Source organism: Telmatherina bonti (genome assembly GCF_933228915.1).
Source record: "Telmatherina bonti genome assembly, chromosome: 6".
Classification (NCBI taxonomy): Eukaryota; Metazoa; Chordata; class Actinopteri; order Atheriniformes; family Telmatherinidae; genus Telmatherina; species Telmatherina bonti.
The window spans coordinates 18,973,831-18,998,552 of NC_136624.1; the positions used below are offsets into that span (position 1 = coordinate 18,973,831).

The window sequence follows — 24,722 nt, forward strand, 5'->3', positions numbered from 1 at the left end:
TTCCAATAAAGTACATATTACAGTCAACTTTGAGAGATGTGAGCAATATTAATTAAGGTAAGTCATAAATGTTGCAGTATATAAACTGTATTTATTTTTGTATAAAAATGTCAGCAAATTTAATAAAAATATTTTAAAAGTCAGATAACAATCACAATTTACATCAGCTCTAAATATATCACAAACACAAAACATGTCATGGTGAACAAAGTGGTTAAAGCAAGATTATATACATATGAGACAAAAAGTTACAGTGAACATAATTAACTTTTAAAAACTAACTAAAAAATTAATTAAATGCTTGTTGTGGTCAGTAGTGGGCGATTAGGAAAAGTTCTACATTTAAAAAGTCAAGTATTTTGATTGTTAGCAAAGAGCTACATGAATATCATCTACACATGATTCAAAGTTAGAGGTACTTACCACAAAGTCTCGCTTGAACTGACACACTCAAAAGACTCGAGATGAACTCTGGCATTTATGTTGATCTCACATCCCATGGTCCACAGAGATATTTACGTGTAGCTTGGATGTGTGTGAGAGTGTGTGTGTGTACATGTGTGCATGTTGCTATAATGATGAAATTTTATTAGATACTTATTTACATACAGATTGTTGTGGTTAATGGTTTTATTGTTTTTATTTATATGAACCCATGGTACCCCTGAGTAAAAAATACACAGCAAGGAGGTTCTAACTTTGCTTGGTGTTTCATTGTTGCTTAGGTGTGACCAACTATGGAAGCTCCAATGACACTACGTCTGTCTGTGACAGACAGGTACAGCCGTAGCCAGGACTCCGCTCCTACGTACAGATATGGCCAACCAACCACCTCCTACTCATTCTCGCTTTCTTTCCATGTGGAACTACAGCAAAGCTCTCTCAGCATGGACAGACTAGCTTGGTGTACTGTTCATCTGTTCACAGATATCCAGTAAAGGGGCACGTCACTGAACACAGTCCCTGGCTCTGGTTGGTAACCGTGTTCAGTAAGAAGTTGTTAGTCTAACATTAACTTGTCATCAAGACAATCTGCTTCAGCTAACATGTCACAACAAGGTGACTCGGACATCAAGTAGTAAACCCAGAATTAACCCTCTGACCAGCACCCACGAACAGACTAACGTGTTACGACAAGCCTGTTTCCTCGCCGCATTCCAGCTGCCATCCCCGCCAGATGGTCGGAACCAACAACTAAGGAGGCTGCATCCCGCCCGTGCCCTGCGTCATTTGGGGCCTCCATCTTGGCAGGGACCCTCCTCCGATGTGTATAGTTTGCATGGACAATAAACACGCTCAGAACTCGTTAGCTAACATGCAGGAATGCTCGCATTGCTACTTCATGCTTGAAAAGATCCTCGAAAGGTGGCTGAAGGTGGCAGAAGCGAACAACCAGGACCCCCCCTCTTGCTGAGACCACAGCCGTGGCTCCAGGCGCAAGCTATCATTAGTTGGGCAGACATGATTGACCCAGTGTTAATAAGGAAGTAGAGTGCGATGCCAGCTCTGATCTAGTTGAGATGAACGACATAGAAGAAAAGGAGGATGACTCTACTTTCCCAGCCCAGCTTCACAGCCAGCCAGTGGGGCAGAAATTTCCCCATGCAGCAGACAGGAGTTTATATGATGTATGTAAAGGTGCATCTGCAAGGCTTTGAATCCCATGGCCTGTAGCTCAGGATGCTGAAGGGACAGAATTGGATCTATATGATGGCAAGAGACTTCCATCAGCCCTGCCACCAGCCAAGGAGCTGTTATTGGCAGTTCATGCTTGCATGAAAGAAATGAGCCATTACTGGTCGAGCCCTTACAAGAGCAAGCTTCCGACCAAAGGCTGCTCTAAGCTTGAAGTGCAAGGTATGTTTTGTCTGGGATTGGCTGAACCCCAGTGGTTGAGCCTTCAGTGGCTTATCACCTTCATCCAAACCGCAAGTCACTCATTGCATCTTCAAGTGCTGAGAGTGTCTCTTCAAGTTTCTTCAAGTGTCTCTGTTCCCACCAAGATGGATCGCCTCACAGCATCCATTTATCAGAGGCTGTACAAGTATGCAGCACAGTCTGTGTGCTTCCTTAACACACTCACACTGCTGTCTGCATATCAGGCTGAGATTCGTGAGTAGATGGGCCACCAGCTGGACTCTGGCTTGCCTAACCCAGTTCTGTGGGATGAAATATGTGTGGTAAATGATCTCATCCTCCACTCTTTCAGGAGAGCGGTGCAGTGCAGGGTTCTAGTCACATTATGGGACTGGCAGTCTCTGGTTAGAGGGTCCTATGGTTAAACCTGTCGGGCCTGGGTGATCCCAAAAGGCTAAGGTCATTGATGCAACTTATGATCAAACCAGAGGGCAGCTTTGGAGAAAATAAGGAAGACAAGCACCCACAAAAAAGAGGAGGGTGAAGCCTTCAACCTCTCTCTCCCATGTAAGCCAAACCCTCTTCCCCTACAGGGTCTGGCTTTGTAGCTGTAGCTGCAGCTGCAAGAGGGCAGCAGAGTGGGGTGAAAACACAGAGGCATGTAGGTGGGCAATCAAACCCATCTAACAAAGCTGTGAACCCGAGACCATGGGGGAAACAATCCTTACCAGTAGCAGCAGGAAATTGCCTGTCCCACCATGGGGAGGGGAAGAATAAGCGGGTGACCTAACACCCCATTTTCAGAGTCCCCTCTCCTTTGAAGAAAAGAAAACTGACCGAGTATGGACTTAGCCCAGTTCTTCAATTTTCATTGGCTTCTGTGGTTACCAGTTCATCAGGAGTCCTTTTTAGTCTCCTCCAAAGCAGAGAGCAAAGACTCAGATGCAGGTGAAACAAGGTTTAAATCTGCGTGCCTGCCAAAACACTTTGTCAGTGCCACCAAGCACGACAGTGTCCTAGTTCAGTTTGTTCCATTCAGGGGTAACGAACAAAATAAAATGTGTATTTCTGCATCCAGGCATTTTGCAGAGGGAAGAATGTCCATTCAAAAACAAACAAAACAAAATAAGAGAAAAAGCCATTGCCAGCGTGATGTCACAAGCGCGTTACACTTTGGCTGCCCGGACAGAGAGGTGGAGCACTTGTGCAGTTCATCCCTGGATCAGGGGGACTATTTGCCAGGATTATGGGCTTGAATTCACTGTCAAACCACCCAGATTCAATGGTGTGTTAGCATCAACGGCAAGCGTCAGTTTAGCTCATGTCCTGCAAGACGAAACAGCTGCTCTGCTGGACAAAAGAGCAGTCAGAGTAGTCCCAGATGAAGAGAGTTGTCAGAGTTTCTACTCACGTTATTTCCTCATTCTGAAAAAGGACAGGAGATCACTCCACCCAGTTCTAGAGCTACTTTTTTTAAATTGACACTTACAAAAGTATACGTCCAGAATGTTAACACACAAAACACTGTGCCGCTCTATCCGCCCAGGAGAATGGTTTGTGACAATTGATTTCTCAGATGCGTATTTCCACATTGACATATATCCTCCACACAGAAAATTTCTCAAGTTTGCTCATCAGGGTATAGTCTACAAGTTTCAAGCTATACTGTTCAGGCCATCATTATCCCCAAAGGTTTTCAGCAAGTGTGTTGATGCAGTGCTGGCTCCATTGAGGAACAGCAGCATCAGGATATTCTCCTACATAGATGATTACCTGATCTCCTCCCAGTCACAGATGGAGATTATTGAGTATTCCAAAGTGGTGATAAGTCACTTAAACAATCTCGGTTTCTAAATAAACTGGGAAAAGAGCTGTCTAATTCTGGCGCAGTGTATGCAATATTTTGGACTCAAGATAAACTCCATCTCATATCGGGTCACTCTGTCAGAGGGGCAGATTGCGTCCTTCACCCAGTGCATGACTTGTTTTCAGCTGTGGAAAGTTTTGCTGTTCAGAGTTTGCCTGTGTCTGCTTGGTCTTGTGGCATCTGTCATTTCAGTGGTGTAGCTAGGGCTTTTGATGATGAGAGATTATCAGCGCTGGGTCACGTCTTTGTGAATGTGCACCTGTCGTCATCTCCGCCGCTTGTGAAGATCACACCGGCATGTGAAGATCACACCGGCATGTGAAGATCACACCGGCGTGTGAGCCAGCTCTTTTGCCATGAAAAAAGCCAACAACTCTCACTGCGGGAGTGCCACTGGGTGCAGTGTCATCCAGGCTTACCCTGACAACAAATGCTTCCTTAAAAGGATGGGGTGCAGCTATGATGGACAAAGTGGTGAATGGCCTTTGGTCATAAAATATGGCCCACCTTCACATACATGTGTTAGAGTTGCAGGCAGTATTCCTGACTCTGAGACACTGTTTGCCCCACCTGGAAGGCCATCATGTCTCGGTGACGAAAGACAACTCCACGGTGGTAGCCTACATCCACCATCAGGCTGGGACCCACTCACTGCACCTGCCTGATGGTGGCCAGGAAGATAATGGTGTGGTGCAGCTCCAGACTTCTATCCATTTGAGCAACTCAGATACCAGGAGTCCTGAACAGGAGTGCAGATTTATTGTTCAGGGGGAGCTCACAGTATGGGAAATGGAGACTCACTCTTCAAGTGGTAGACAGATTTGGCAGAGACACAGTCGAAATGCCGTAGATTTCTTTGCTTCATGGGGAAACTCCCACTGCCTACTGTTTTTATTTCCTATCTAAGCCAGAAGCGCCACTAGGGATGGATGCTTTAGCCCACCCATGACCAAACATGCTGCTGTATGCATTCCCACCTCTCAGCCTGATCCCTCCCTCTTTAACCAAAGTGAGGGAACAGGGCCTGGCACTGATCCTGGTGGCTCCTTGGTGGCCATCCAAACCTTGGGTAGCAGAGCTCATTCAAATGGTAACTGCAGAAACGTGGTCCCTTCCAGTCCGCATGGACCTTTTTTCTCAAGCAGGGGAAGAGATTTACCACCCCCATCAAGACTGGGTAGCACTCTTAGCCTGGCCCCTGAAAGGTGGATTTTAAATGGTACTGGTCTCTTCCCAGGAGTGATTGACACTATCCAGAACACACAAGCCACCCTACACATTCTCTTTACAGCTTCAAATGGCAGATATTTGAGAAGTTGTGTGAAGAATGGCAACATGTACTGTTCCAGTGTTCTGTTGCAGATTTGCTCTGTTTTTTACAGGATTTGTTGAAAAAAGGGAAGGCCTTTTCCACAATCAAAGTTTATTTGGCAGCAATTTCAGCCTGTTATGTCAGATTTGGTCACTCACCTGCGGATCATCAACCCCTGGTGTGTCACTTCATGAGGGGTTCATGCCATAAACTACATGTCTCCAAACCCGTCATCCCATTTGTCGCTTGCTTTGGATTCCCTCTCTCAGCATCCTTTCGAACCGATTGAGGGGGTGGGACTGAGGGTTCCCTCATTTGAAACAGCACTGCTTTTGGCTTTGACTACAGCCAGATGAGTCAGTGATCTGCATGCCTTTTCAATCTTCCCATCTTGTTTGCAGTGTAGTCCAGGGTTCATCAGGGTGTGTCTGCAGCCCAATCCTGCTTTTGTGCCTAAGGTTATAGAACCATTATAGCCTGCAGCTCCTCGGTGGAGCTGCAGGCATTCCATCTTCCTCTATTTTCCTTTGTGGAGGAGCAGAGGTGAAACACATTGTGCGAGCACTAAGGGTTCATGTGAACAGAACAGTTTACTTCACAAGGTCTGACCAACTGTTTGTTTCCTGAGTCAGTTCCCACAAGGGCAACCTGTGTCTCGCAAAAGGTTATCACACTTGATTGTTGAGGCCATAGGTCTGTTTTAAAGACATAGAGGGGTGCAACCCCCCACAGAGATAAAGGCTCATTCTACCAGGAGCATGGCCACATCATGGGGCTTGTTTAAAGGGGTGTCTATTCAGGACATCCATGCTGCCGCTAGTTGGGCCACACCAATCACATTTGTGAGGTTTTACAGGCAGGATGTTGCTCAGCCATTGCTGGCTCATGCAGTGTTTGAAGTTAGGTCTAACTTTTATCTGTCAGGGGCTATTGCTCACTCTTCGGGATTTTTTATGCAATTTGGGAGCGGGCTATATGTCTCATAGTGAAACACTGAGCGAAGTTAGAAAACGAACATTGGGTTATTTGACATGAACACTGATTCTTTGATAACATAGTGAGGTGTTTCAACTTCACGTTCCTTCTTGCACGGACATGAAAAGAAACCTGTCCAGAATGAGTAGGAGGTGGTTTATTGGCCGTATCTGTATGTAGGGGCGGAGCCCTGCATGGCTCAACCTGTCTGTCACAGATGTGATGTGTCATTGGAGCTTCCATAGTAGGTCACGCTCAAGCAATTCCCACAGTGAAACATCACTCTGTTATTATCAAAGAACCAGGGTTTACGTCAAGTAACCCAATGATTTTTTGCTGACCAATCAAAGTTTCCACGCTCCAGTTATTCATTTCTTGGAGAAAATAATCCAGATTTTAAGTGCAGCTGCATGCATTTAATCATCAAATTTAATTTAATCCATAATAAAGTAAAACTGTGGTTTCTACCAGCCAAGCAAATGCAAGTGATTAATTAACATTCATACAGCAGTTGTACAACAGGTATGTTAGTGCCTTATGCCCTGTCTCTGACAGCAGTCCATAAAACTGTTACTGACCATGTAATTTATTAAAATTACCTTTACATAGCTGATTTATTGTGCTCTGACTTCACAAAAAAATACCTTTTTAAGTACTTTCTGAAAGTATTGTCCCGAACTCCATATATAATTGGGCTTATGGCTCGTGGCAGAACCTGCACAGTAATATAGTAAGCAAAAAGGAAGTCAGTAAAATCTTTAGGGAACAGCTGCTGCAGAAAACTTAAAAACAGAGGAGATGCATATGTTGTCATACACAGCAACACCTGAAACCCATGCAAGATTATTGTGTTTCTGGCTTTCTTTGCATCTTTACTTGCTGTTTTTGCAGTGAATAAAATCTTGAAGTAGGTGTAAAAGATGGTGAACCACACAATGAAAAGAAATACTAAATATGTGATATCTCTCTTTTTTATCAAGATGGGATTTCTAAAAACAGTCTCTCTCATACAAAACAATTTTGAGTGAAAGAAATCCAAAGGTTCTGTGGCTACAGTGATAAACAGATCAGGAAGAACAAACAACAAGGTTGTTGCCCAAATTAATCCAATCAGCATCAATGTCCTTTTGATGGTGCAGATTTGACAGTAACGAAGGGGGATGCAGACGGCGATGTAACACTCCACTGCCATGCAGGTCAGGTTCAGAGGGGTGTTTTCAGTTGATAAGACAGTGAGCAGCATCAGGATGCAACAGACAGAGACATTGAGTCTGTAGATGGTGTAGCTGATGATGAACAGAGTGATGCACACTGTCACTTGGATCATATCATTGACCACCATGTGAATAAAAAGGATATACCGAGGATTTGTGTAAAAGATCTGGAGGGAAGAACCAAAGTAAACACAGGAAAAGTTTAATAAATTACAGCTCGGAAGATGATTAGTGGATTGTGGTAACAAATAAAGATTTCAACAAAGAGACAGGTCATGGGTCTGTACCTGCATTATATTTTGCAGCCATTAAACTTGACCTAAACTTCATCTTGTAAAACTTGATCAGGTTTCTTATAATCCTGATAATTAATTCCAAATAGTTTCAACACTGTTTCCACATTATATATGTGGTAATTTGGCTACTATGTATCAGTCAATATTGATATTGACACTTAAACTTTTGGAAAGCTGTTGTGATGCTTAAGTAATAGTCACCGTGTTAAAAACTACAGAGGAGTCAAAAAACTTTAAATGCAATGCAAATGTAAAAATGCATGCAAGAAGTAAACAGTTGTGTCATCAACTGTCTTTAACATTATTGTTTTCTAGCCCAAACCAGGAGAAAAAGAGAAAACAAAACAAATATTAGATTGTGGTTTTTGAAGTAATTATTTATCCTGTCTATTGCTTTTAACATAACCCTCAACTACAACTGTATGGTTGTGGCCTCATGAAAGAAACACCAGAGAATGACATCTGCTTTATTGTGAATATGCTCATAAGAGTCAAGTTTCTTTCCTGCCACATTTATGTCTCTAGGAGAGTTCGCCCTCTCCAAGACACCCCTCACAATATAATGACATCATCTTTTTAAAATCTGTTGTTCAGTTGAGAGTGAGGAAACTTTCTTTCAGCTCAAAATACTATCTATTCATGCTATCCAATAATAGTTGATTACAGTTAGCAACAGTTAATAACAACATTGTATGTAGCTTGTAACAAAAGGCTCATCAGACCTGATGTTTGCAGAAGGTGTGAATGAGACTAATATTGACATAGTTGATGGAAATCCCAAGGACGATGACGATCATGTTCTTGGTCAGAGCTTTACTGAAGGAATCTTGATATCGGACTGCTGTCACATTGGTAAATGATGCATTCATCTCTTCAAAACTGTTGCTGGAGTTAAGCAAGGAGAAGCACAAAACAAATTCAGTTTAACAGAACAATCTTCCTCTACAGTATAACAGAATACAGCTCTGCAGCAGATTTTAGAAAGATGTTTTCAAAGCTTAAAAATATTTAAATACCTTTGTTTTAAAAGTATTAAATAACATTGTCAGAATTATTGCTCTTAACTTACAGTGTTTTTCTTGAAAACATCTAATAATCACGTGTGTGGGGAAAAACACTTTTGTACATTTTCAAACAAAAGAGCAAAATATTGTAATTATAATCCAGGACAGCTCATCAGCACCAGAATTAAACTTGTTTTCACATTTTGTCTTTGATGTTACCTATTTCCAATAAGGTACATATTGCACAGTCTGAGAGATGTGAGCAGTATTAATTAAGGTCATTTATAAATGTTTCTACATATAAATCAGTATTTTGAGGTGGCCACCATAAACTGTCACCAAATTTAACAAAAATATATTTTTAAAGTCAGATAACAATCACAATTTACATCAGCTCCAAATATATCACAAACACAAAAAAATGGCATGAGGTGCAATGTGGTTAAAGCCAGATTCTATATATGAGACAAAAAGTTACAAGAAATAGAATTAAGTTAAACTCACATGTTGCTTGTTGTGGTCAGTAATGGACGATTAAGAAAAATTCTAAATTAAAAAAGGTCAAATATTTTGATTGTCACCAAAGAGCTACATGAAAATCGTCCACACATGATTCAAAGTTAGAGGTACTTACCACAAAGTCTCCTTGAACTGGCACACTCAAAAGACTCGAGATGAACTGTGGCATTTATGTTGATCTCACATCCCATGGTCCACAGAGATATTTACATGTAGCTTGGATGTGTGTCAGAGTGTGTGTGTACATGTGTGCTTGTGACTGTAATGATTATGAAATTTTACTGGACAGTTATTTTGCATACAGATTGTTGTGGCTAATGGTTTTATTGTTCCTATTTACATGAACCCATAGTACCCCTGAATAAAAGCAAACTGTGAGGAGGAATTTCTGCTGACCAAAGTTTCCATGCTCCAGTTATTATTTTCTTGGAGCAAATAATCCATATTTTAAGTGCAGCTGCATGCATTTAATGATATATGTGTTTTATATTGTTTCTTATTGAGGTTTTCATTAAATGCTTAACAACTACAACAATATTGTCCCAATGTTTTGTTTTTAATTGAAAACAATTGTATTTTAAAAGAAGTGAATCCCTTTTTCTGGTGAGTGATGACTCCTGGCAGGATTGATCTCTGGAACCTTTCTGTCTTATGCTGGACTTGATGAAGCTGTACAATGAGCACACTCTGTTTCTTCACTCACTGTATTGTGTAGAGGAGGTGAGAAAGTCATCAGAAATCCTCAGCAGATTCATTGCCAAATCAGAGATCTTGCATGTTCAAACCAGCCAGTTCCTTATTATACCGTGAAGCAAAACGTCACGTTGTACCCTGTATATAAAAGTTGTATATTGCAGTTTCTCAGCCTGGGGACGTTGCTGGGTAGCGGCGGCTCTACAAGTGCACATGATAGATATCATTGTGTCATCAAACAAGTCTGGGACGTAGAGTTTTAAGGTAAAAAAGTTGTAGAATGTGTCTTTAAAACACCCTCTCAGAGCATCTTCACCTTCATTAGACCAGGTTTTAAGTATTTTGATGACTGGTTACTGTGGAACAATGACTTTATATATGTAAGTGAGAAGAACCAGATTATGATCTGATCTTCCTTAAGGAGGCAAGCCAGAGGAGCTGTATGCTTTTTGTTTTACATTTGCATTCAGTCCAATATTGGAGAAGCTAACATATTGTTGTAGAGTTGGTAAAGTTGCAGAGTGGGATATCTTGTTGAATTCTCCAGAGATCGCAATGAATGTGTTAGAAAGTCAAATCAATTTATTTATAAAGCCTTTAACACCAGCTGCACCAGCTGCAGCTGCACAAAGTGCTATACAATGCATGAAATGACATCAAACACCAGAAATGAAGAAAATTTAACAATATAATAATATTATAAAATAAGTTAAGAAAAATAAATAAAAGATCCAATAAGAACAAATGAAAGCAAAAGAGATCAATTCACAGGTTGGCTAGAAGGCCAATAAGTTAAAATAGATTTAAGGCAGGTTGTCATGGTTTGTACATTTTGTCTCTTTTTTTTTGTTCTGGTTAGTTCCAGTTAGTTATTTAGCAGTAAGTCCCGGAAAACGTTGCTCCTCCTCTGATTCCTGTTCCCGAGGATGTCGCTTCTCCTTGGCCTGCTGTCTGTGTGGCCTCATGGCCGTCTTCCAGAACCAAGCCTGCCCCCATCATCCCGGTGTCCTGGCTGTCCGGTGGCCGGTCTTTGTAGGGGGGTTTCAGTCATTACACCTGTTACTTGTTCTGTTTCTGTCTGTATTTATACTCCCTGGTTTCAGTTGTTTGCTGGTTTATTGCTAGTATTTTCTTGTCTTCTGGTTGATCCTGTTTTGTCCTGTTTTTTGGAATAGAGGTTTTTGTTGGATTGAAACATCTTTGCTCTGCATCCTGCATCTGCATCCCATCCCTACATTTGTGTCCACACCACCTCCACATCGTGACACTGGTTTTTAAAATAAACAGTGAAGGAGACTAGCAAATGGGCAATGGTAAACAGGTCAGATTCTGCTCGTTAATAGACTGCAGTGACAGACCGTAATCTTTGGTGGAAGGTTGAAGGCAAGAAAGGAAAACAAAATCCACAATGAGAGCCTGTCCACTCCAGTTCTCCTCCAACAGGCAAACTGTTAAAAAAGGGAGAGATTTCGGAGCTTAAGGAATTCATAAGGGGGTCCCAAGAAGAAATAAGGAAGGAGGGGCTTAAAGTGAACTAAAGTGATGTGAAAGATCCTTATAGGCATATCAATACTTAACCAGATTTTCTGGCATTATAAATCAATGCTCCACCATTCCTGGTTACACACAGGTTAAATCCACTTACAGAGAAATCCCCATACTCTTTGAGTCTCTTTTTAGCTGTGGGGATGGCCAGAAGCTGCTGGTCAGCTAACCTGAGGGACCATGATGGTGTGTAGTGGTAGAGAAGCTCCAACAATTAAAATGGAGACCATATAAAAGTTGATAAACAAACTACAGAATTTTAAAATGAACTCTAAAGTGCACAAGCAGCCAGTGGATTGAGGTAAACTAGGTGTGATGTGTTCTTATTCGTTCCTGTTAAAAGTTGTGCAGCAGCATTTTGGACTAGCTGCAAACAAGTAAAGACGGACTTACATACTGGCATGCTACGTTTGTAGCCTAGCAACAACGAGGCTGATGACATCACTAGCTGTGATATTAAATGAACCAGTACCAGAGTAACCCAGGTAAAACCTCTGTGTAAATGATATGGATGAAAACTCACAGTCTGCCACGAGTCCCCATATGTTGCAGAACCTGCTAGAGCTGTTTCTACAGGCCAGCGCAACAGTGTAAATGGCTCAGACTGATATGGTTCATAGAGACATTGTTCTTTCACAACTGTGGCGTGGAGCTGAGAGGATTCTGCATGGATGCTTTGCAAATCGAATAGTGGCCACTGAGCTGCTGACTCTCATTCAATAATTTCAGCATAATTACAGCATACCCAATCTACACAGCTGATTACAGAACCACAACAAATAAATTATATAAAAAATGCCAAAGCTTGGATTCTAACCCTTTAGATAAAGATACTTAGAGCTCAATGGTTCTCAAACCGTCTACTACGAAGGATTTATTTAGGAATCAACTCAGATCCACTCTCTTCCCTTGTCAACAAGTTTAATTTAATCCATAGTAAAGTAAAACTGTGACTTTATAAAACAATTAAGCAAATGCAAGTGAATTACTTACCATTTATACAGCAGTTGCACAACAGGTAGGTTAGTGTCTTTTACCCTGTCTCTAAAAACGGTCCATAAAACTGTTACTAACAGTTAAATCTATTAAAATTACCTTCACATAGTTGATCTATTGTGCTCTGAAATCACATAAAAAATACCTTTTTAAGTACTTTCTGAAAGTATTGTCTATACCTGCTTACTCAGAAAGCGTGTTTTTCTTGAACATAAAGAGCTCGAACATAATGGATTGTTATTCATTAAGTCTCGATACATGTTCATTTCTTTCTTACATGTACAGGATTTAATCAGTAGATTTTCACACAAAAAGAAACAATATCAATTCTGCCGTCTTCCATTCATTGTAGAAATTAAGTTTTAAAAATCCAAATAACACTTCGATGTGACACTTTCTATGTTACATTGCATGAACAAAACCATGTAAAGCTTTGTCTTTTATTAGAATGACCTCCACGTGGTAATTCTATGGTTCTCTGACTTTGCATAAAAAATACCTTTTTAAGTATTTCCTGAAAGTATTGTCTCGAACTCCATAGATGATTGGGCTTATGGCTCGCGGCAGAACCTGTGCAATAATATAGCAAGCAAAGAGAGAGTCACTGTGATTCTTGGGGATCAACTGCTGAAGAACACCTAATAACAGAGGAGATGCATAGTTTGTCATACACAGCAGCACCTGAAACCCATGCAGGATTATTGTATTTCTGGCTTTCTTTACATCTTTACTTGCTGTTTTTGCAGTGAATAAAATCTTAAAGTAGGTGTAAAAGATGGTGAACCACACTATAAAAAGAAACACTAAATATGTAATATCTCTCTTTTTTATCAAGTTCGGATTTCTGAACACAGTTTCTCTGATACAAAACACTTGGGAACGAAAAAAATCTAAAGGCTCTGTGGCTACAGTAATAAACAGATCAGGAACTACGGACAACAAGCTGGTCGCCCAAATTAATCCAATCAGCATCAATGTCCTCTTTACTGTACAGATTTGAACGTAACGAAGAGGGAGGCAGATTGCGATGTAGCACTCCACCGCCATGCAGGCCAAGTTCAGAGGGGTGTTTTCAGTGACAGAGATAGTTACCACGATCAGGATGCAACAGATTGAAACACTGAGTTTGTAGATGGTGTAGCTGATGATGAACAGAGTGATGGACAGAGTCACTTGGATCATGTCGTTAACCACCATGTGAATAAAAAGGATATACCGAGGATTGGTGTTAAAAATCTGGAGGGAACCAAAAGGAAAAAAAAAAACATGTTAAACATGTTGAATATGTTGTAAGGTAGCAAACAGAGACACATGGACAGATTATGGATCTGGATCTGCATTATATTAAGCCATTGAAGTTGTTCTAATGTTATTTTCAGATTCTTTGTAAATCCCTGATACTTTAAACACTGTCAACAAAATGTTTAAAATAGTTATTGTGCTTTTGTGATTTATCCATCATAGCCCCGTCTGCCTCTGTCTTCATAAGATTTGTTGGAGGAAAGATCGGGGAATGACATCCCCCCCTTCCCCTTTCACACACACACACACACCCACACACACACACACACTTTTACATGCAGCACATTACAGGGTGCTTTGAACTGTGACAGATGTCACTCCTGAAGCTCAGTTCACATAAATTTCTGCTTACAAATATATTATTATATTATATTCTATATCAGGAATCACCAAATCAGGCCAGTGTCTTGCAGGTTTTCTATGTGTCCCTGCTCCAACACATCTGACTCAAATTAAAGAATCCAACAGCCTATGACTCATCGATACGAATCAGAAGTGCTTTGTAGCAGGGTCCCTGTGGCAGGGATACTTGGTTTCATATTTTATCAAAGAGATAATTTGTCTATTTGCTGCAACATCTTTATCAGCTGTAGAAAACATAAATATAAAGAATTATTGAATATTCTTTTCTATCCAATTTTGACAGTAAATCAATTAGTCTTTGTAGCATGCGATATCAGACCTGATGTTTGCAGAAGGTGTGAATGAGACTGGTGTTGACATAGTTAATAGAAATCCCCAGAATGATGACGATCATGTTCTTGGTCACAGCTTTACTGAAGGAATCTTGATACCGAACTTCCGATGTCACGTTGATAGCTGATGTGTTCATCTCTTTAAAGTTGATGCTGGAGTTAAACATACAGTATATTATGTAATACATAATACATATTTTATAATGCATGTAAATATATCACAAGCACAAAACATTTTGTGGGTTTGGCAGCCTGATGACATAAATTAGAAAAACTGTTACATTAAAAACAGATAAGTATAAGCAAAATGAGACATAACACAACATTTTTTAGATCTAAAGTTCTTGTTATCGAATCGAGTAGTAGGTGGTTCAATACCCAACTTTCCATATCCAGCCTTAGGCAAGAAAGCCAACCTCATGTTGCTCCTGTCATGTTCATGTGTGATAAAGAAAAGCACAACACATAATTTACACTGAGAAGTCCTAGATGAATGCATGGGAAGAGAGACTGTGTCTGACAGTGTGAAGCAGTTTGATAGTCAACAATGCGAGGCCAAAAAAAAAAAAAAAGAAAAAAAAAAAAAAGAAAAAAAACTATGAATGCAGTCCAAGAATAGTTCAAAGTTAGTAGTGGTCTTACCTGCCCACTTTGAGCCAGGACACAAAGATGGTTTCAGACAAGCTTTGCCTTTTATGTGGTGTGACGACCTTATATCTCTGGAGTCAAAGAGGTGTGAGTTCAAAGTGTAGTTTGCATGTGTGTATCTACATGTGTGACGAAGGCTTTCATATTATTATTATTAATTCCCTAAATGCCAAAGTAGCAATATTTTACCAAGCACCATAACTGAGTGACCTCAATGCTTCCTTTGACAATGTCCTCTTGGGTTTATATATATATATGTATGTATATATGTATGTATATATATATATATATATATATATATATATATATATATATATATATATATATATATATATATATATATATATATATGTATTATATATATATATATATATATATATATATATATATATATATATATATATATATATATATATATATATATATATATATATACATATATATATTATGTTATCAGCCAGTCGATGGTCTTGAAGGTTCCACACTCAAATTTGAGGAGACAGAGCCTTTGCAGTTTTGCAGTTGTGGCTCGGAAGCTGTGGAACATAAAAGCCTCTAACTGCAGTCTGCCAACAGTCTGTTCAATTTTAAATCTAGGCTGAAAACATCTCTGTTTGCTTTGAAAATGATCATAGCATTAGACTTTCCATGTGTTTGTTTTTTTGTCTGTGTATTTTAGTGTTTTTATTGGTTTTATTGTTATTTTCAACTTATTTTCATTGATTATGTAAAGCACTTTGGATGCTGTCGCTGTTTAAATACGTTATATAAATAAAATTGACACTGACCTTGACATAAATCAAAAACAGAGACAAACCAGGTCAGATGTTGCCCAGTCACACAAGGTGTGCATCTGGAAATAAGGGACCAGGGTACTATGATGCGAGAAATGGTTTAATGGAATACATTGGACATGAGATGGGAACTCAATATAAAGTGGCTCTACCAACCTGCCACCTGTCATGGCTTGGACTTTGTGTCTCTTTTGTCTTTTTGGGCAGGGTGTGGACATGACGAACTTATATCTACACACAATAAGAACCATTTTTGCTCAGATTTTGAATATAATAATGAAGTACCAGGTCAACGTGAGCAACTACTACACTTTATTCAGCAGCTGAGGAGGAGAAGGACGATAAAGTCCTGGAGACAGAAGGCAGAATACCAAGCAGAATATGGAAAGGAAGCTATACATACAGTTGCTCTACCTAATAGAGCTAAACGCTGGCTATATTTGAAATGTTTTACCAAAATCCAATAAAACCAGAGCAATAACATACATAGGGTAATATGCATTCGTTGAAAACTGTCCTTGTTCATCTTTTGTTATCAACTGTCTCTGCCAAACTCAGCCATTTATTTACTTTTTTGCTAGTTATACTTGTTTATGTTGATTAAAGGCCATGGTGATATTTATGAAGTTATTGTCACCATTTGGTTACAAATATAATGCTTTTACTATGTCTCCATATCATGTCAACAAACATAGATTAAACTTAAAGTCAATGCCAAATACCTCAGAGCTCAATTCTATCAAGAATCATAAAAGTAGGGTGCTGTAGCATCTCAGCCTCTGTCAAACTCTCTTTAATGAAGTGTTAATTAATCAAATTTCATATGATGCCATTATTTCATTTCACTCTTTGTGTAAATACCAATATAGTTACTAATGTTATAGGCCCTTAATGTTTGTGGTAAAGTTTTGGCTACTTGAAGTTTCAGTACATTTTTTAGGTTTTGTGGCATGTGGAACAGGAACAAATAATTCTGGTTACACAACATTCCTGTTTTTGCAGATTTTAGGCTGAGGACACATAAATTCAGCATGGAAAATGACAGATCATATAATCCACATCAGTCCATAATTTTGTGGATATGTTAATGCACTCACTGGATTTAAGTGTTGTTGCGTTAACTTTTTAAACTTTCCAAAAGAGGCCTCTTGAGCAGGGTAGAGCTATTGTTAAAATTTAGTTAGATTTATTGGCTGTTCTAACTTGACTTATTTTCACCTTGTGGTTGTTAAAGTTGATAAAATCTAGATTTTCTTCAGAGTGTAAAATATTCCATGCCAAAGATATTGTTGTGTATAATATTTTACTTGAATAGTGTAAAAATCTGAATTCTCCAAGCTTGATGTGCAGTTGAAACTGGCCGTGCAGCAATCCTCTGAAACCAAACAGGAGAAAGAGATGCTTCTTCCCATAAACATGCAAGAATAGTAAAATAAATAGTAAAATATATCAATTTTAAATTCTTATTGGTTTATCCAGATTTCTTAAATTTTCATCCCCTCCAATAAACACTTACAACACTGTTAAACATTTAGTTGAACTCCGTGCAAACACAACTTTGTGGCACTTTGCACAACACTGTCCTCTGGGACAGTCTGACATTATCAGCAGTCTGTTGAGTATTCAGGAAATGATTCAGGCAGCAGGAAACAGAGTGAGCATTGTCCTCATTAGGTCTCAATAGTGAAGGTCACACACACAGGGGTTAGGCTGTTATGCAGTAGTCAGCAATCACTGCACACATACACAGCATCAAAGGGATCTATTAGATATTTCTTCTGAGAGTTTAATGATTTGCAATTAGGAGTTTGAAGATGTTGTGTTGATGGTGATAAACTTTAAGTGACTGTTTAAATTATGAACCAGTTGCAGCATAATGAGTGGTAAACAGTTGAATAAATAAAAGTTGATTAAATAAAAGCTATGATGAGTGGAAAGGTTGAGTCACAACTTTTTGCTAAACCATATTTTATTATATTATATTATATATATATATATATATATATATATATATATATATATATATATATATATATATATATATATATATATATATATATATAAATAAATATATATATATGTATTTATATGTGTATATACACACATTTCTGAGATGTCACTGTCTCCTTACAAATTAAATATACCTAAAATAAATGTTCTCTTAGAACAGAGATGTCTGTCTGAGGTTCGCTGTTCTGCAGGTTTTAGATGTTCACCTGTTTAAACACACCCGACTCAAGTCTTTGCTGAAATTACATCCAAGCTGTTGGATTCTTTAGATTTAAATCAGGGTAGGAACTGGTAGGAACTAACTAAACTTAAAAGAAAACATAAATATAAAATAAATGGACTGATATTTCTAGCTCCGCCTGGAAACTAAATGTGATGTATCTCCATATGTCTTTCACAATATCATAATTTTGCTGCAAGACAACACAGAAATAGAGTAGCAAAGGAATATTTATGACCAACACTTATAGCCAGCAGTCTTCAATGTCAAATACCATCAGAAATACAAATTTTCAATCAGTAAATGCTTGAGACTGTTCATTCAACTTCTAAAAAAGGTAGGCTATTACAGGGGGCAGAGGGATGCACTAGTGTATGTATTTATGTTATTTAAACTTTTTTGATCTATTTTATATTGCTATTTTATTCTTGTGTTTTTTCTTCTTTCTAATATATTGGTTTATTTTATTTAACTTTATCTGATATGTTTTGTACAGCCCTGTGGTGGACTGGCAACAAGTCCAGCGTGGACCCTGCCTCTTGCCTGATGATTGCTGGCAATAGGCTGCAGGCCCCCCACGACGCAGTATAGAAAACAAATGAATGTTTTGTAATGCACATTGGTTAACAGAGATTGTTTTTAAATGTGGTAGACAAATAAATTTGACTTTTTTATTTAGCTTTCATTACAAATGACTAGGTTGCATGAAAATTGCATTGTCATAAGGTTTAATATTTATTGTTCAGAAAAGATGTTCAAAACTACATGCTTAGGAGTTAGAACAATATTAAGACTAAGCATTTTGTTAAAAAAGGGTTACACCACATGGATGCTGCCAAATATACAATAGGAGGCTATGGATACATTCTTTATGTATCAGATTTTATTGAAATGAAATGAAATAAAATGTACTTTATTAATCCCCAAAGGAAAATTCAATATTGTAGTATATAATTAACTTGACTGCCGGCAGGAATGATCTTCTGTATCTTTCAGTCTTACATCAGACCTGAAGAAGCCTGTCACTGAACACACTTTGTTGTTTCTTCACTGTGTTGTGGAGAGGGTGTGAAGAATCCTCCATCATCTTCATCAGCTTGTGCAGCATTCTTCTTTGGACAATCAGCTCCAGCGGCTCCAGAGTTACTCCAAGCACAGAAGCAGCTTTCTTGATCAGTTTGTTGATTCTCTTCAAGTCTCTGGTTCTGATGCTATTACCCCAGCAGATGCTGCAAAGCTGACTGCACTCTCCACAACAGACTTATAGAAGATATGCAACATCTTGGTGCAGACGTTAAAAGATCTCAGCTTCCTTAAGAAGTACAGTCTGCTCTGACATTTCTTGTAGATGTAGTCAGTGTTGCATTTCCAGTCCAGTTTGTTGTCCAGCTGAACTCCAAGATACTTGTATTCCTCCACCACCTCCACCTCCTCTCCCAGGGTGGAAACAGTGCTTTGTTTATTCTTGTTCCTCCTGAAGTCAACAATCATCTCTTTTGTTTTGCTGCTATTTAATATGAGATGATTGTCACCGCACCATTTAAGAAACCAACTGACCAGTTCTCTGTACTCTGCTTCTTGTCCATCCCTGATACACCCCATAACTGCAGAGTCATCAGAGTATTTCTGCAGATGACAGAACTCAGAGTTGTACTGGAAGTCTGAGGTGTACAGTGTGAAGAGGAATGGTGAGAGTACAGTTCCTTGTGGTGCACCAGTGCTGCTGACCTCCATCTCAGACACACAACCTTTCAGTCTCACAAACTGTGGTCTGTTTGTGAGGTAGTCATAGATCCAGGTGGTTGTGGAGGTATCCACCTGGAATTTACGGAGCTTCTCACATAACAAAGCAGCTAAATGGTATTAAAGGCACTTGAGAAATCAAAGCCCATGACCCTCAGAGTGCTGCCTGACTGGTCCAGATGAGAGTGTGCTCTCTGGAGCAGGTATATGATGGCATCTTCAACCCCAAGTCCATTACAATATGCAAACTGTAATGGGTCCTGAAAGGTGTTTACTTGCTTGTTGAGGTGAGCCAGTAAGAGTCTCTCCAGGACTTTCATGATGTGAGAGGTCAGGGCAACTGGTCTGTAGTCACTTGGTTCAGCTGGTTGTGTTTTTTTAGGCACTGGAAAAAGGCAGGAGGTTTTACACAGCACTGGGACTCTATTGTTGTTTTGAGCAGGTCTTGAGAACTCTGGGACTGACACCATCTGGACCTGCAGCCTTGTTCTGCTGCTACAGTTTGGATTTGGGCAGAATCTTAATAATACATATTGGTTGCAATTACTCCTGCCTGCTCTGACTCTTTAATATATACATATAGCTAAATGTTCTACAGTTATTTTTACATTGGTTAGGTTTAATAAATAAAGCACAAATGAGGGACAGATTCTAAAGGAGATTCAAACACAGCACAAGCTTGTTAATTGCCACATCCTGCATGCAGGCATTTAGAATTTTTCAGGGACCTTCTTTGATTAATAGCTTTCAATGTATAACAAAATAAAATGACAAAAAGATCATTGACTAAAAATATTAAAAACTGTTTGTATTTATATCTAATCTCTTAACTAAAATTACTGTAAATACTCTATTCTTTTAGAATGATCTCTTTGAATCTACTTGCTATGAGCACACATACTGTACATGGCAACTGCCATATGTGCCCCCGTTTTTACTATGATATCTCTGAATGGGCACTGTACTGTGTGAAGAAGACACATACAGTAGGTCACAACATCATGTATGCTGTAATATGTCAACGTAATATGATGCTAGATCTGATCAATCAAATTGTGAATATTGAGAAATCAGTGGTAGAGTAACTATGTTTACAGACATTTTAAAAAATATAATTAATCTTTAAATGCATTTTTAAAAAAATAATCAATTTAAAATACCAAACAACTTCTTTTTAAGTATGTTATTTTAAAAACTAGACTCTATCACTTTCAGTAAATTCTTGTGAAGTTTGTTCACAAGTAACTGCTGGAAAAAACATGTCACATCACCGTCTCTTGAGAATTTGTGGTAAAGGTCACCGTCGGTAATGATGCTCTTAGTTCAAAAGCAGTAGGTGGTCCCGATGGAGCTGCTCTTTAAACCAGTCGAATACACCCCTCAAGGAATTAGCTTTGCTCCATGTGTGTTTCTTTCCCTGCACGTCTGTATGTATTTTTAAGAGCACAAAACTTCTGTTGATCCACTGAGAGCAAACTGTTGTCATCATGCATCTGTTATTATATGTAGTGTTATGAAAGAAAGTCTCAAAAGAAAAGTTGATTAAAGTTGACTGAAGTTTGATCACCCATTAACTCCCTTATTGAGTCATTTTCTAAATGCTATGATACACTTCTCACTTGTGTTTTCATTAGCATTCCCAATCAGTTACTTTAAATCAGGTAAGTATATTCCTTTATTAATGCTTTTAACTCAAAACAACATAGCTTAAATAATTAATTTATTAGTCATTTTTTCAGCTTATTGCTACACTTTAGTAAAACGTTGTATTACATTTAAATAGCTATAATGTTCATGTAAACATAATGATAAATGTGATAATGTAAGCCTATTATGGACTGACTATTCTGTCAGTGCACTTAAATGCTATGCATTCAAAGATTTTAAACAAAGCACACAAAAGAAAGTTGACATAACAGACTGTTGTATTTGCACCCTTTTGCAATTTACACTGCTCAAAAAAAGAAATGGAACACAAAAGTAACAGATTGTGGTTCTGAATGAATGAAATATTTTTATTAAATACTTTGTTCTTTCCATAGTTGAATGTGCTGACAACAAAATCACACAAAAATTATCAATGAAAATCAAATATATCAACCCATGGAGGTCTGGATTTGGAGTTATACTCAAAATGAAAGTGGAAAAACACATTACAGGCTTTGATGTAATGTCCTTTAAACAAGTCAAAATGAGGCTCAGTAGTGTGTGTGGCCTCCGCGTGCCTGTATGACCTCCCTACAATGCCTGGGCATGCTCCTGATGAGGCGGCGGATGTTCTCCTGAGGGATCTCCTCCCAGACCTGGACTAAAGCATCCACCAACTCCTGGACAGTCTGTGGTGGAACTTGGCGTTGGTGGATGGAGCGAGACATGATGTCCCAGATGTCCCAATTGGATTCAGGTCTGGGGAACAGGCAGGCCAGTCCATAACATCAATGCCTTCGTGTTGCAGGAACTGCTGACACACTCCAGCCACATGAGGTCTAGCATTGTCTTGCATTAGGAGGAACCCAGGGCCAACCGCACCAGCATATGGTCCCACAAGGGGTCTGAGGATCTCATCTCGGTACCTAATGGCAGTCAGGCTACCTCTGGTGAGAACATGGAGGGCTGTGCGGCCCTCCAAAGAAATGCCACCACACACCATTACTGACCCACTGCCAAATCGATCATGCTGGAGGGTGTTGCAGGCAGTAGAACATTCTCCACGGCGTCTCCAGACTCTGTCACGTCTGTCACATGTGCTCAGTGTGAACCTGCTTTCATCTGTGAAGAGCACAGGGCGCCAGTGGTGAATTTGCCAATCTTGGTGTTCTCTGGCAAATGCCAAACGTCCTGCAAGGTGTTGGGCTGTAAGCACAACCCCAACCTGTGGACGTCAGGCCCTCATACGACCCTCATGGAGTCTGTTTCTGACTGTTTGAGCAGACACATGCACATTTGTGGCCTGCTGGAGGTCATTTTGCAGGACTCTGGCAGTGCTCCTCCTGTTCCTCCTTGCACAAAGAAGGAGGTAGCGGTCCTGCTGCTGGGTTGTTGCCCTCCTCCACATCTTCTGAAGTACTGACCTGTCTCCTGGTAGCCCCTCCATGCTCTGGACACTACACTGACAGACACAGCAAACCTTCTTGCCACAGCTTGCATTGATGTGCCATCCTGGATGAGCTGCACTACCTGAGCCACCTGTGTGGGTTGTAGACTCCGTCTCATGCTACCACTATAGTGAAAGCACCGCCAGCATTCAAAAGTGACCAAAGCATCATCCAGAAAGCATCGGAACTGAGAAGTGGTCTGTGGGTCACCACCTGCAGAACCACTCCTTTATTGGGTGTGCCTTGCCAAATGTCTATAACCTGTTTCCACCTGTTGTCTATTCCATTTGCACAACAGCATGCGAATCTAATTGTCAATCAGTGTTGCTTCCTAAGTGGACAGTTCCATTTCACAGAAGTGTGGTTGACTTGGAGTTACATTGTGTTGTTTAGGTGTTCCCTTTATTTTTTTGAGCAGTGTGTATTGTTGGGTCCTTAGGCAAGACTCATAATGCTACAACCTAACCACCTCACATCAAGAAGGCAATCAGATAAAGAGACAACCTGGGTCTTCATCAGGTACTGAGGAACCAGTGTACTATGGTGAGAAACGGACTAAAAATTACATAAAATGGCTGTTCTCGACTACTCCAGCTAAAGTATACTGCCACTGGCAGGGTAATACCACATGAGTAAACCCACAAAAGCTGGAAACTAAATAATACTGGGATAAAGACATGGGAAGAATCAGCATTACATAAGGTACAGCACAGTGGTTAAAAGAACTTAAAGTGCACCACAGCTCCCTCCCTGAATAAGATCCAGTTACCATCACAATGGCAGATATTCAGCAAATAATTTCAGGTATAAAGAACTGGTCAGCTCCTAGCCTGCTCTGTGCCAACTGGTTACAGATGTGATTTTATTACATGAGCACCTAAGGGCACAAATTAACTAGCTGTTGAGGGATGCGACCCAATCTGAGGGATGGGCTCCACCCTGAAGGGTTGACCAAGACACTAACAGTCCTGATACTAAAAGAAGAAGACAATTCCAGCCGACAACCTATCTCTCCACAATATGGAAGCTCATGGCAGAGACATGGAAAAGTACCAGTGAGGCGGCAAACACCAGAAGCTGGTTGGCAGAACTGTCGACAAAGATTGTAAAATAAGACAGACAAACTTGTGCGCTGCCTGAATTGATTACGGAAAGCCTATCAGTCAATGCCACATACATGAATCCGGATATTGTTCCATCCCTCCATGTGTTAACTATACGCTAAGTGCAACGAGGGACATCAGGACGATTGAGCATTATGGCCAGTATGTCAGATGAAATATCCAAGAAATACCAATAATACTATTGAACTGGGGGCTTGAGATGACCCTTACCTATGGCAGATTGGAGTGTGTTGGAGGGACATTTATGTGTCAATTGAATTTCTTCACTGTGGAAAAATAAAGTCTTGTCTTGTCTTGTCTTGTCTTAACTCTTATCTTTCCATTTTACATAACTTCAATTATGAGAAAAAACATGCAAATGAAATGATAAAATATTGAACATTAAATTATAAACCAAAAGTAATATTCTTCACTGTCTTTTTTTAGACAGTTAAAAAAAAAAAAAATCTCTCTCTCTCTCTCTCTATATATATATATACATATATATATACATATATATATATATATATATATATATATATATATATATATATATATATATATATTCTTTACCGTCCATTTTTAGTTCCACAAACATATAGGGAAAAGTAAACGAAACACACAAGCTAAAAGTTATCCTTTATTGCCTTCTGTGCTGTAATGCAGAGATTTATTAGAAAAATACAAAAAACTGTAACTATTTGAAAATATACAAAACCATACAGAAAATAATGATTGTTATAAATTTATTGTAGTCTTTTAATACAAAACTGCAAAAGTTAGACATCCTACACTATACTACATAAGGCATTTATAATAATTTACAGTAAAGCT

At 39.3% G+C, this 24,722-nt stretch overlaps 2 protein-coding genes across 2 annotated transcripts; both read right to left on the bottom strand.

Annotated features, from left to right (window-relative positions):
* Window positions 1-6,612: 6,612 nt before the first annotated feature.
* On the bottom strand, window positions 6,613-8,390 carry LOC306757045 (odorant receptor 131-2-like; the record flags this gene model as incomplete). The annotated part of the gene is made up of 2 exons (XM_079242009.1): window positions 6,613-7,392; window positions 8,244-8,390. The coding sequence occupies 2 exons, from the start codon at window positions 8,388-8,390 to the stop codon at window positions 6,613-6,615; spliced, it is 927 nt and encodes a 308-aa protein (XP_079098135.1).
* Window positions 8,391-12,746: 4,356 nt separating this feature from the next.
* Window positions 12,747-14,412, bottom strand: LOC306757046 (odorant receptor 131-2-like; the record flags this gene model as incomplete). Its single annotated transcript, XM_079242010.1, has 2 exons — window positions 12,747-13,514; window positions 14,263-14,412. 2 exons carry the CDS (start codon window positions 14,410-14,412, stop codon window positions 12,747-12,749), a joined length of 918 nt encoding a protein of 305 aa, XP_079098136.1.
* Between the last annotated feature and the right edge of the window lie 10,310 nt (window positions 14,413-24,722).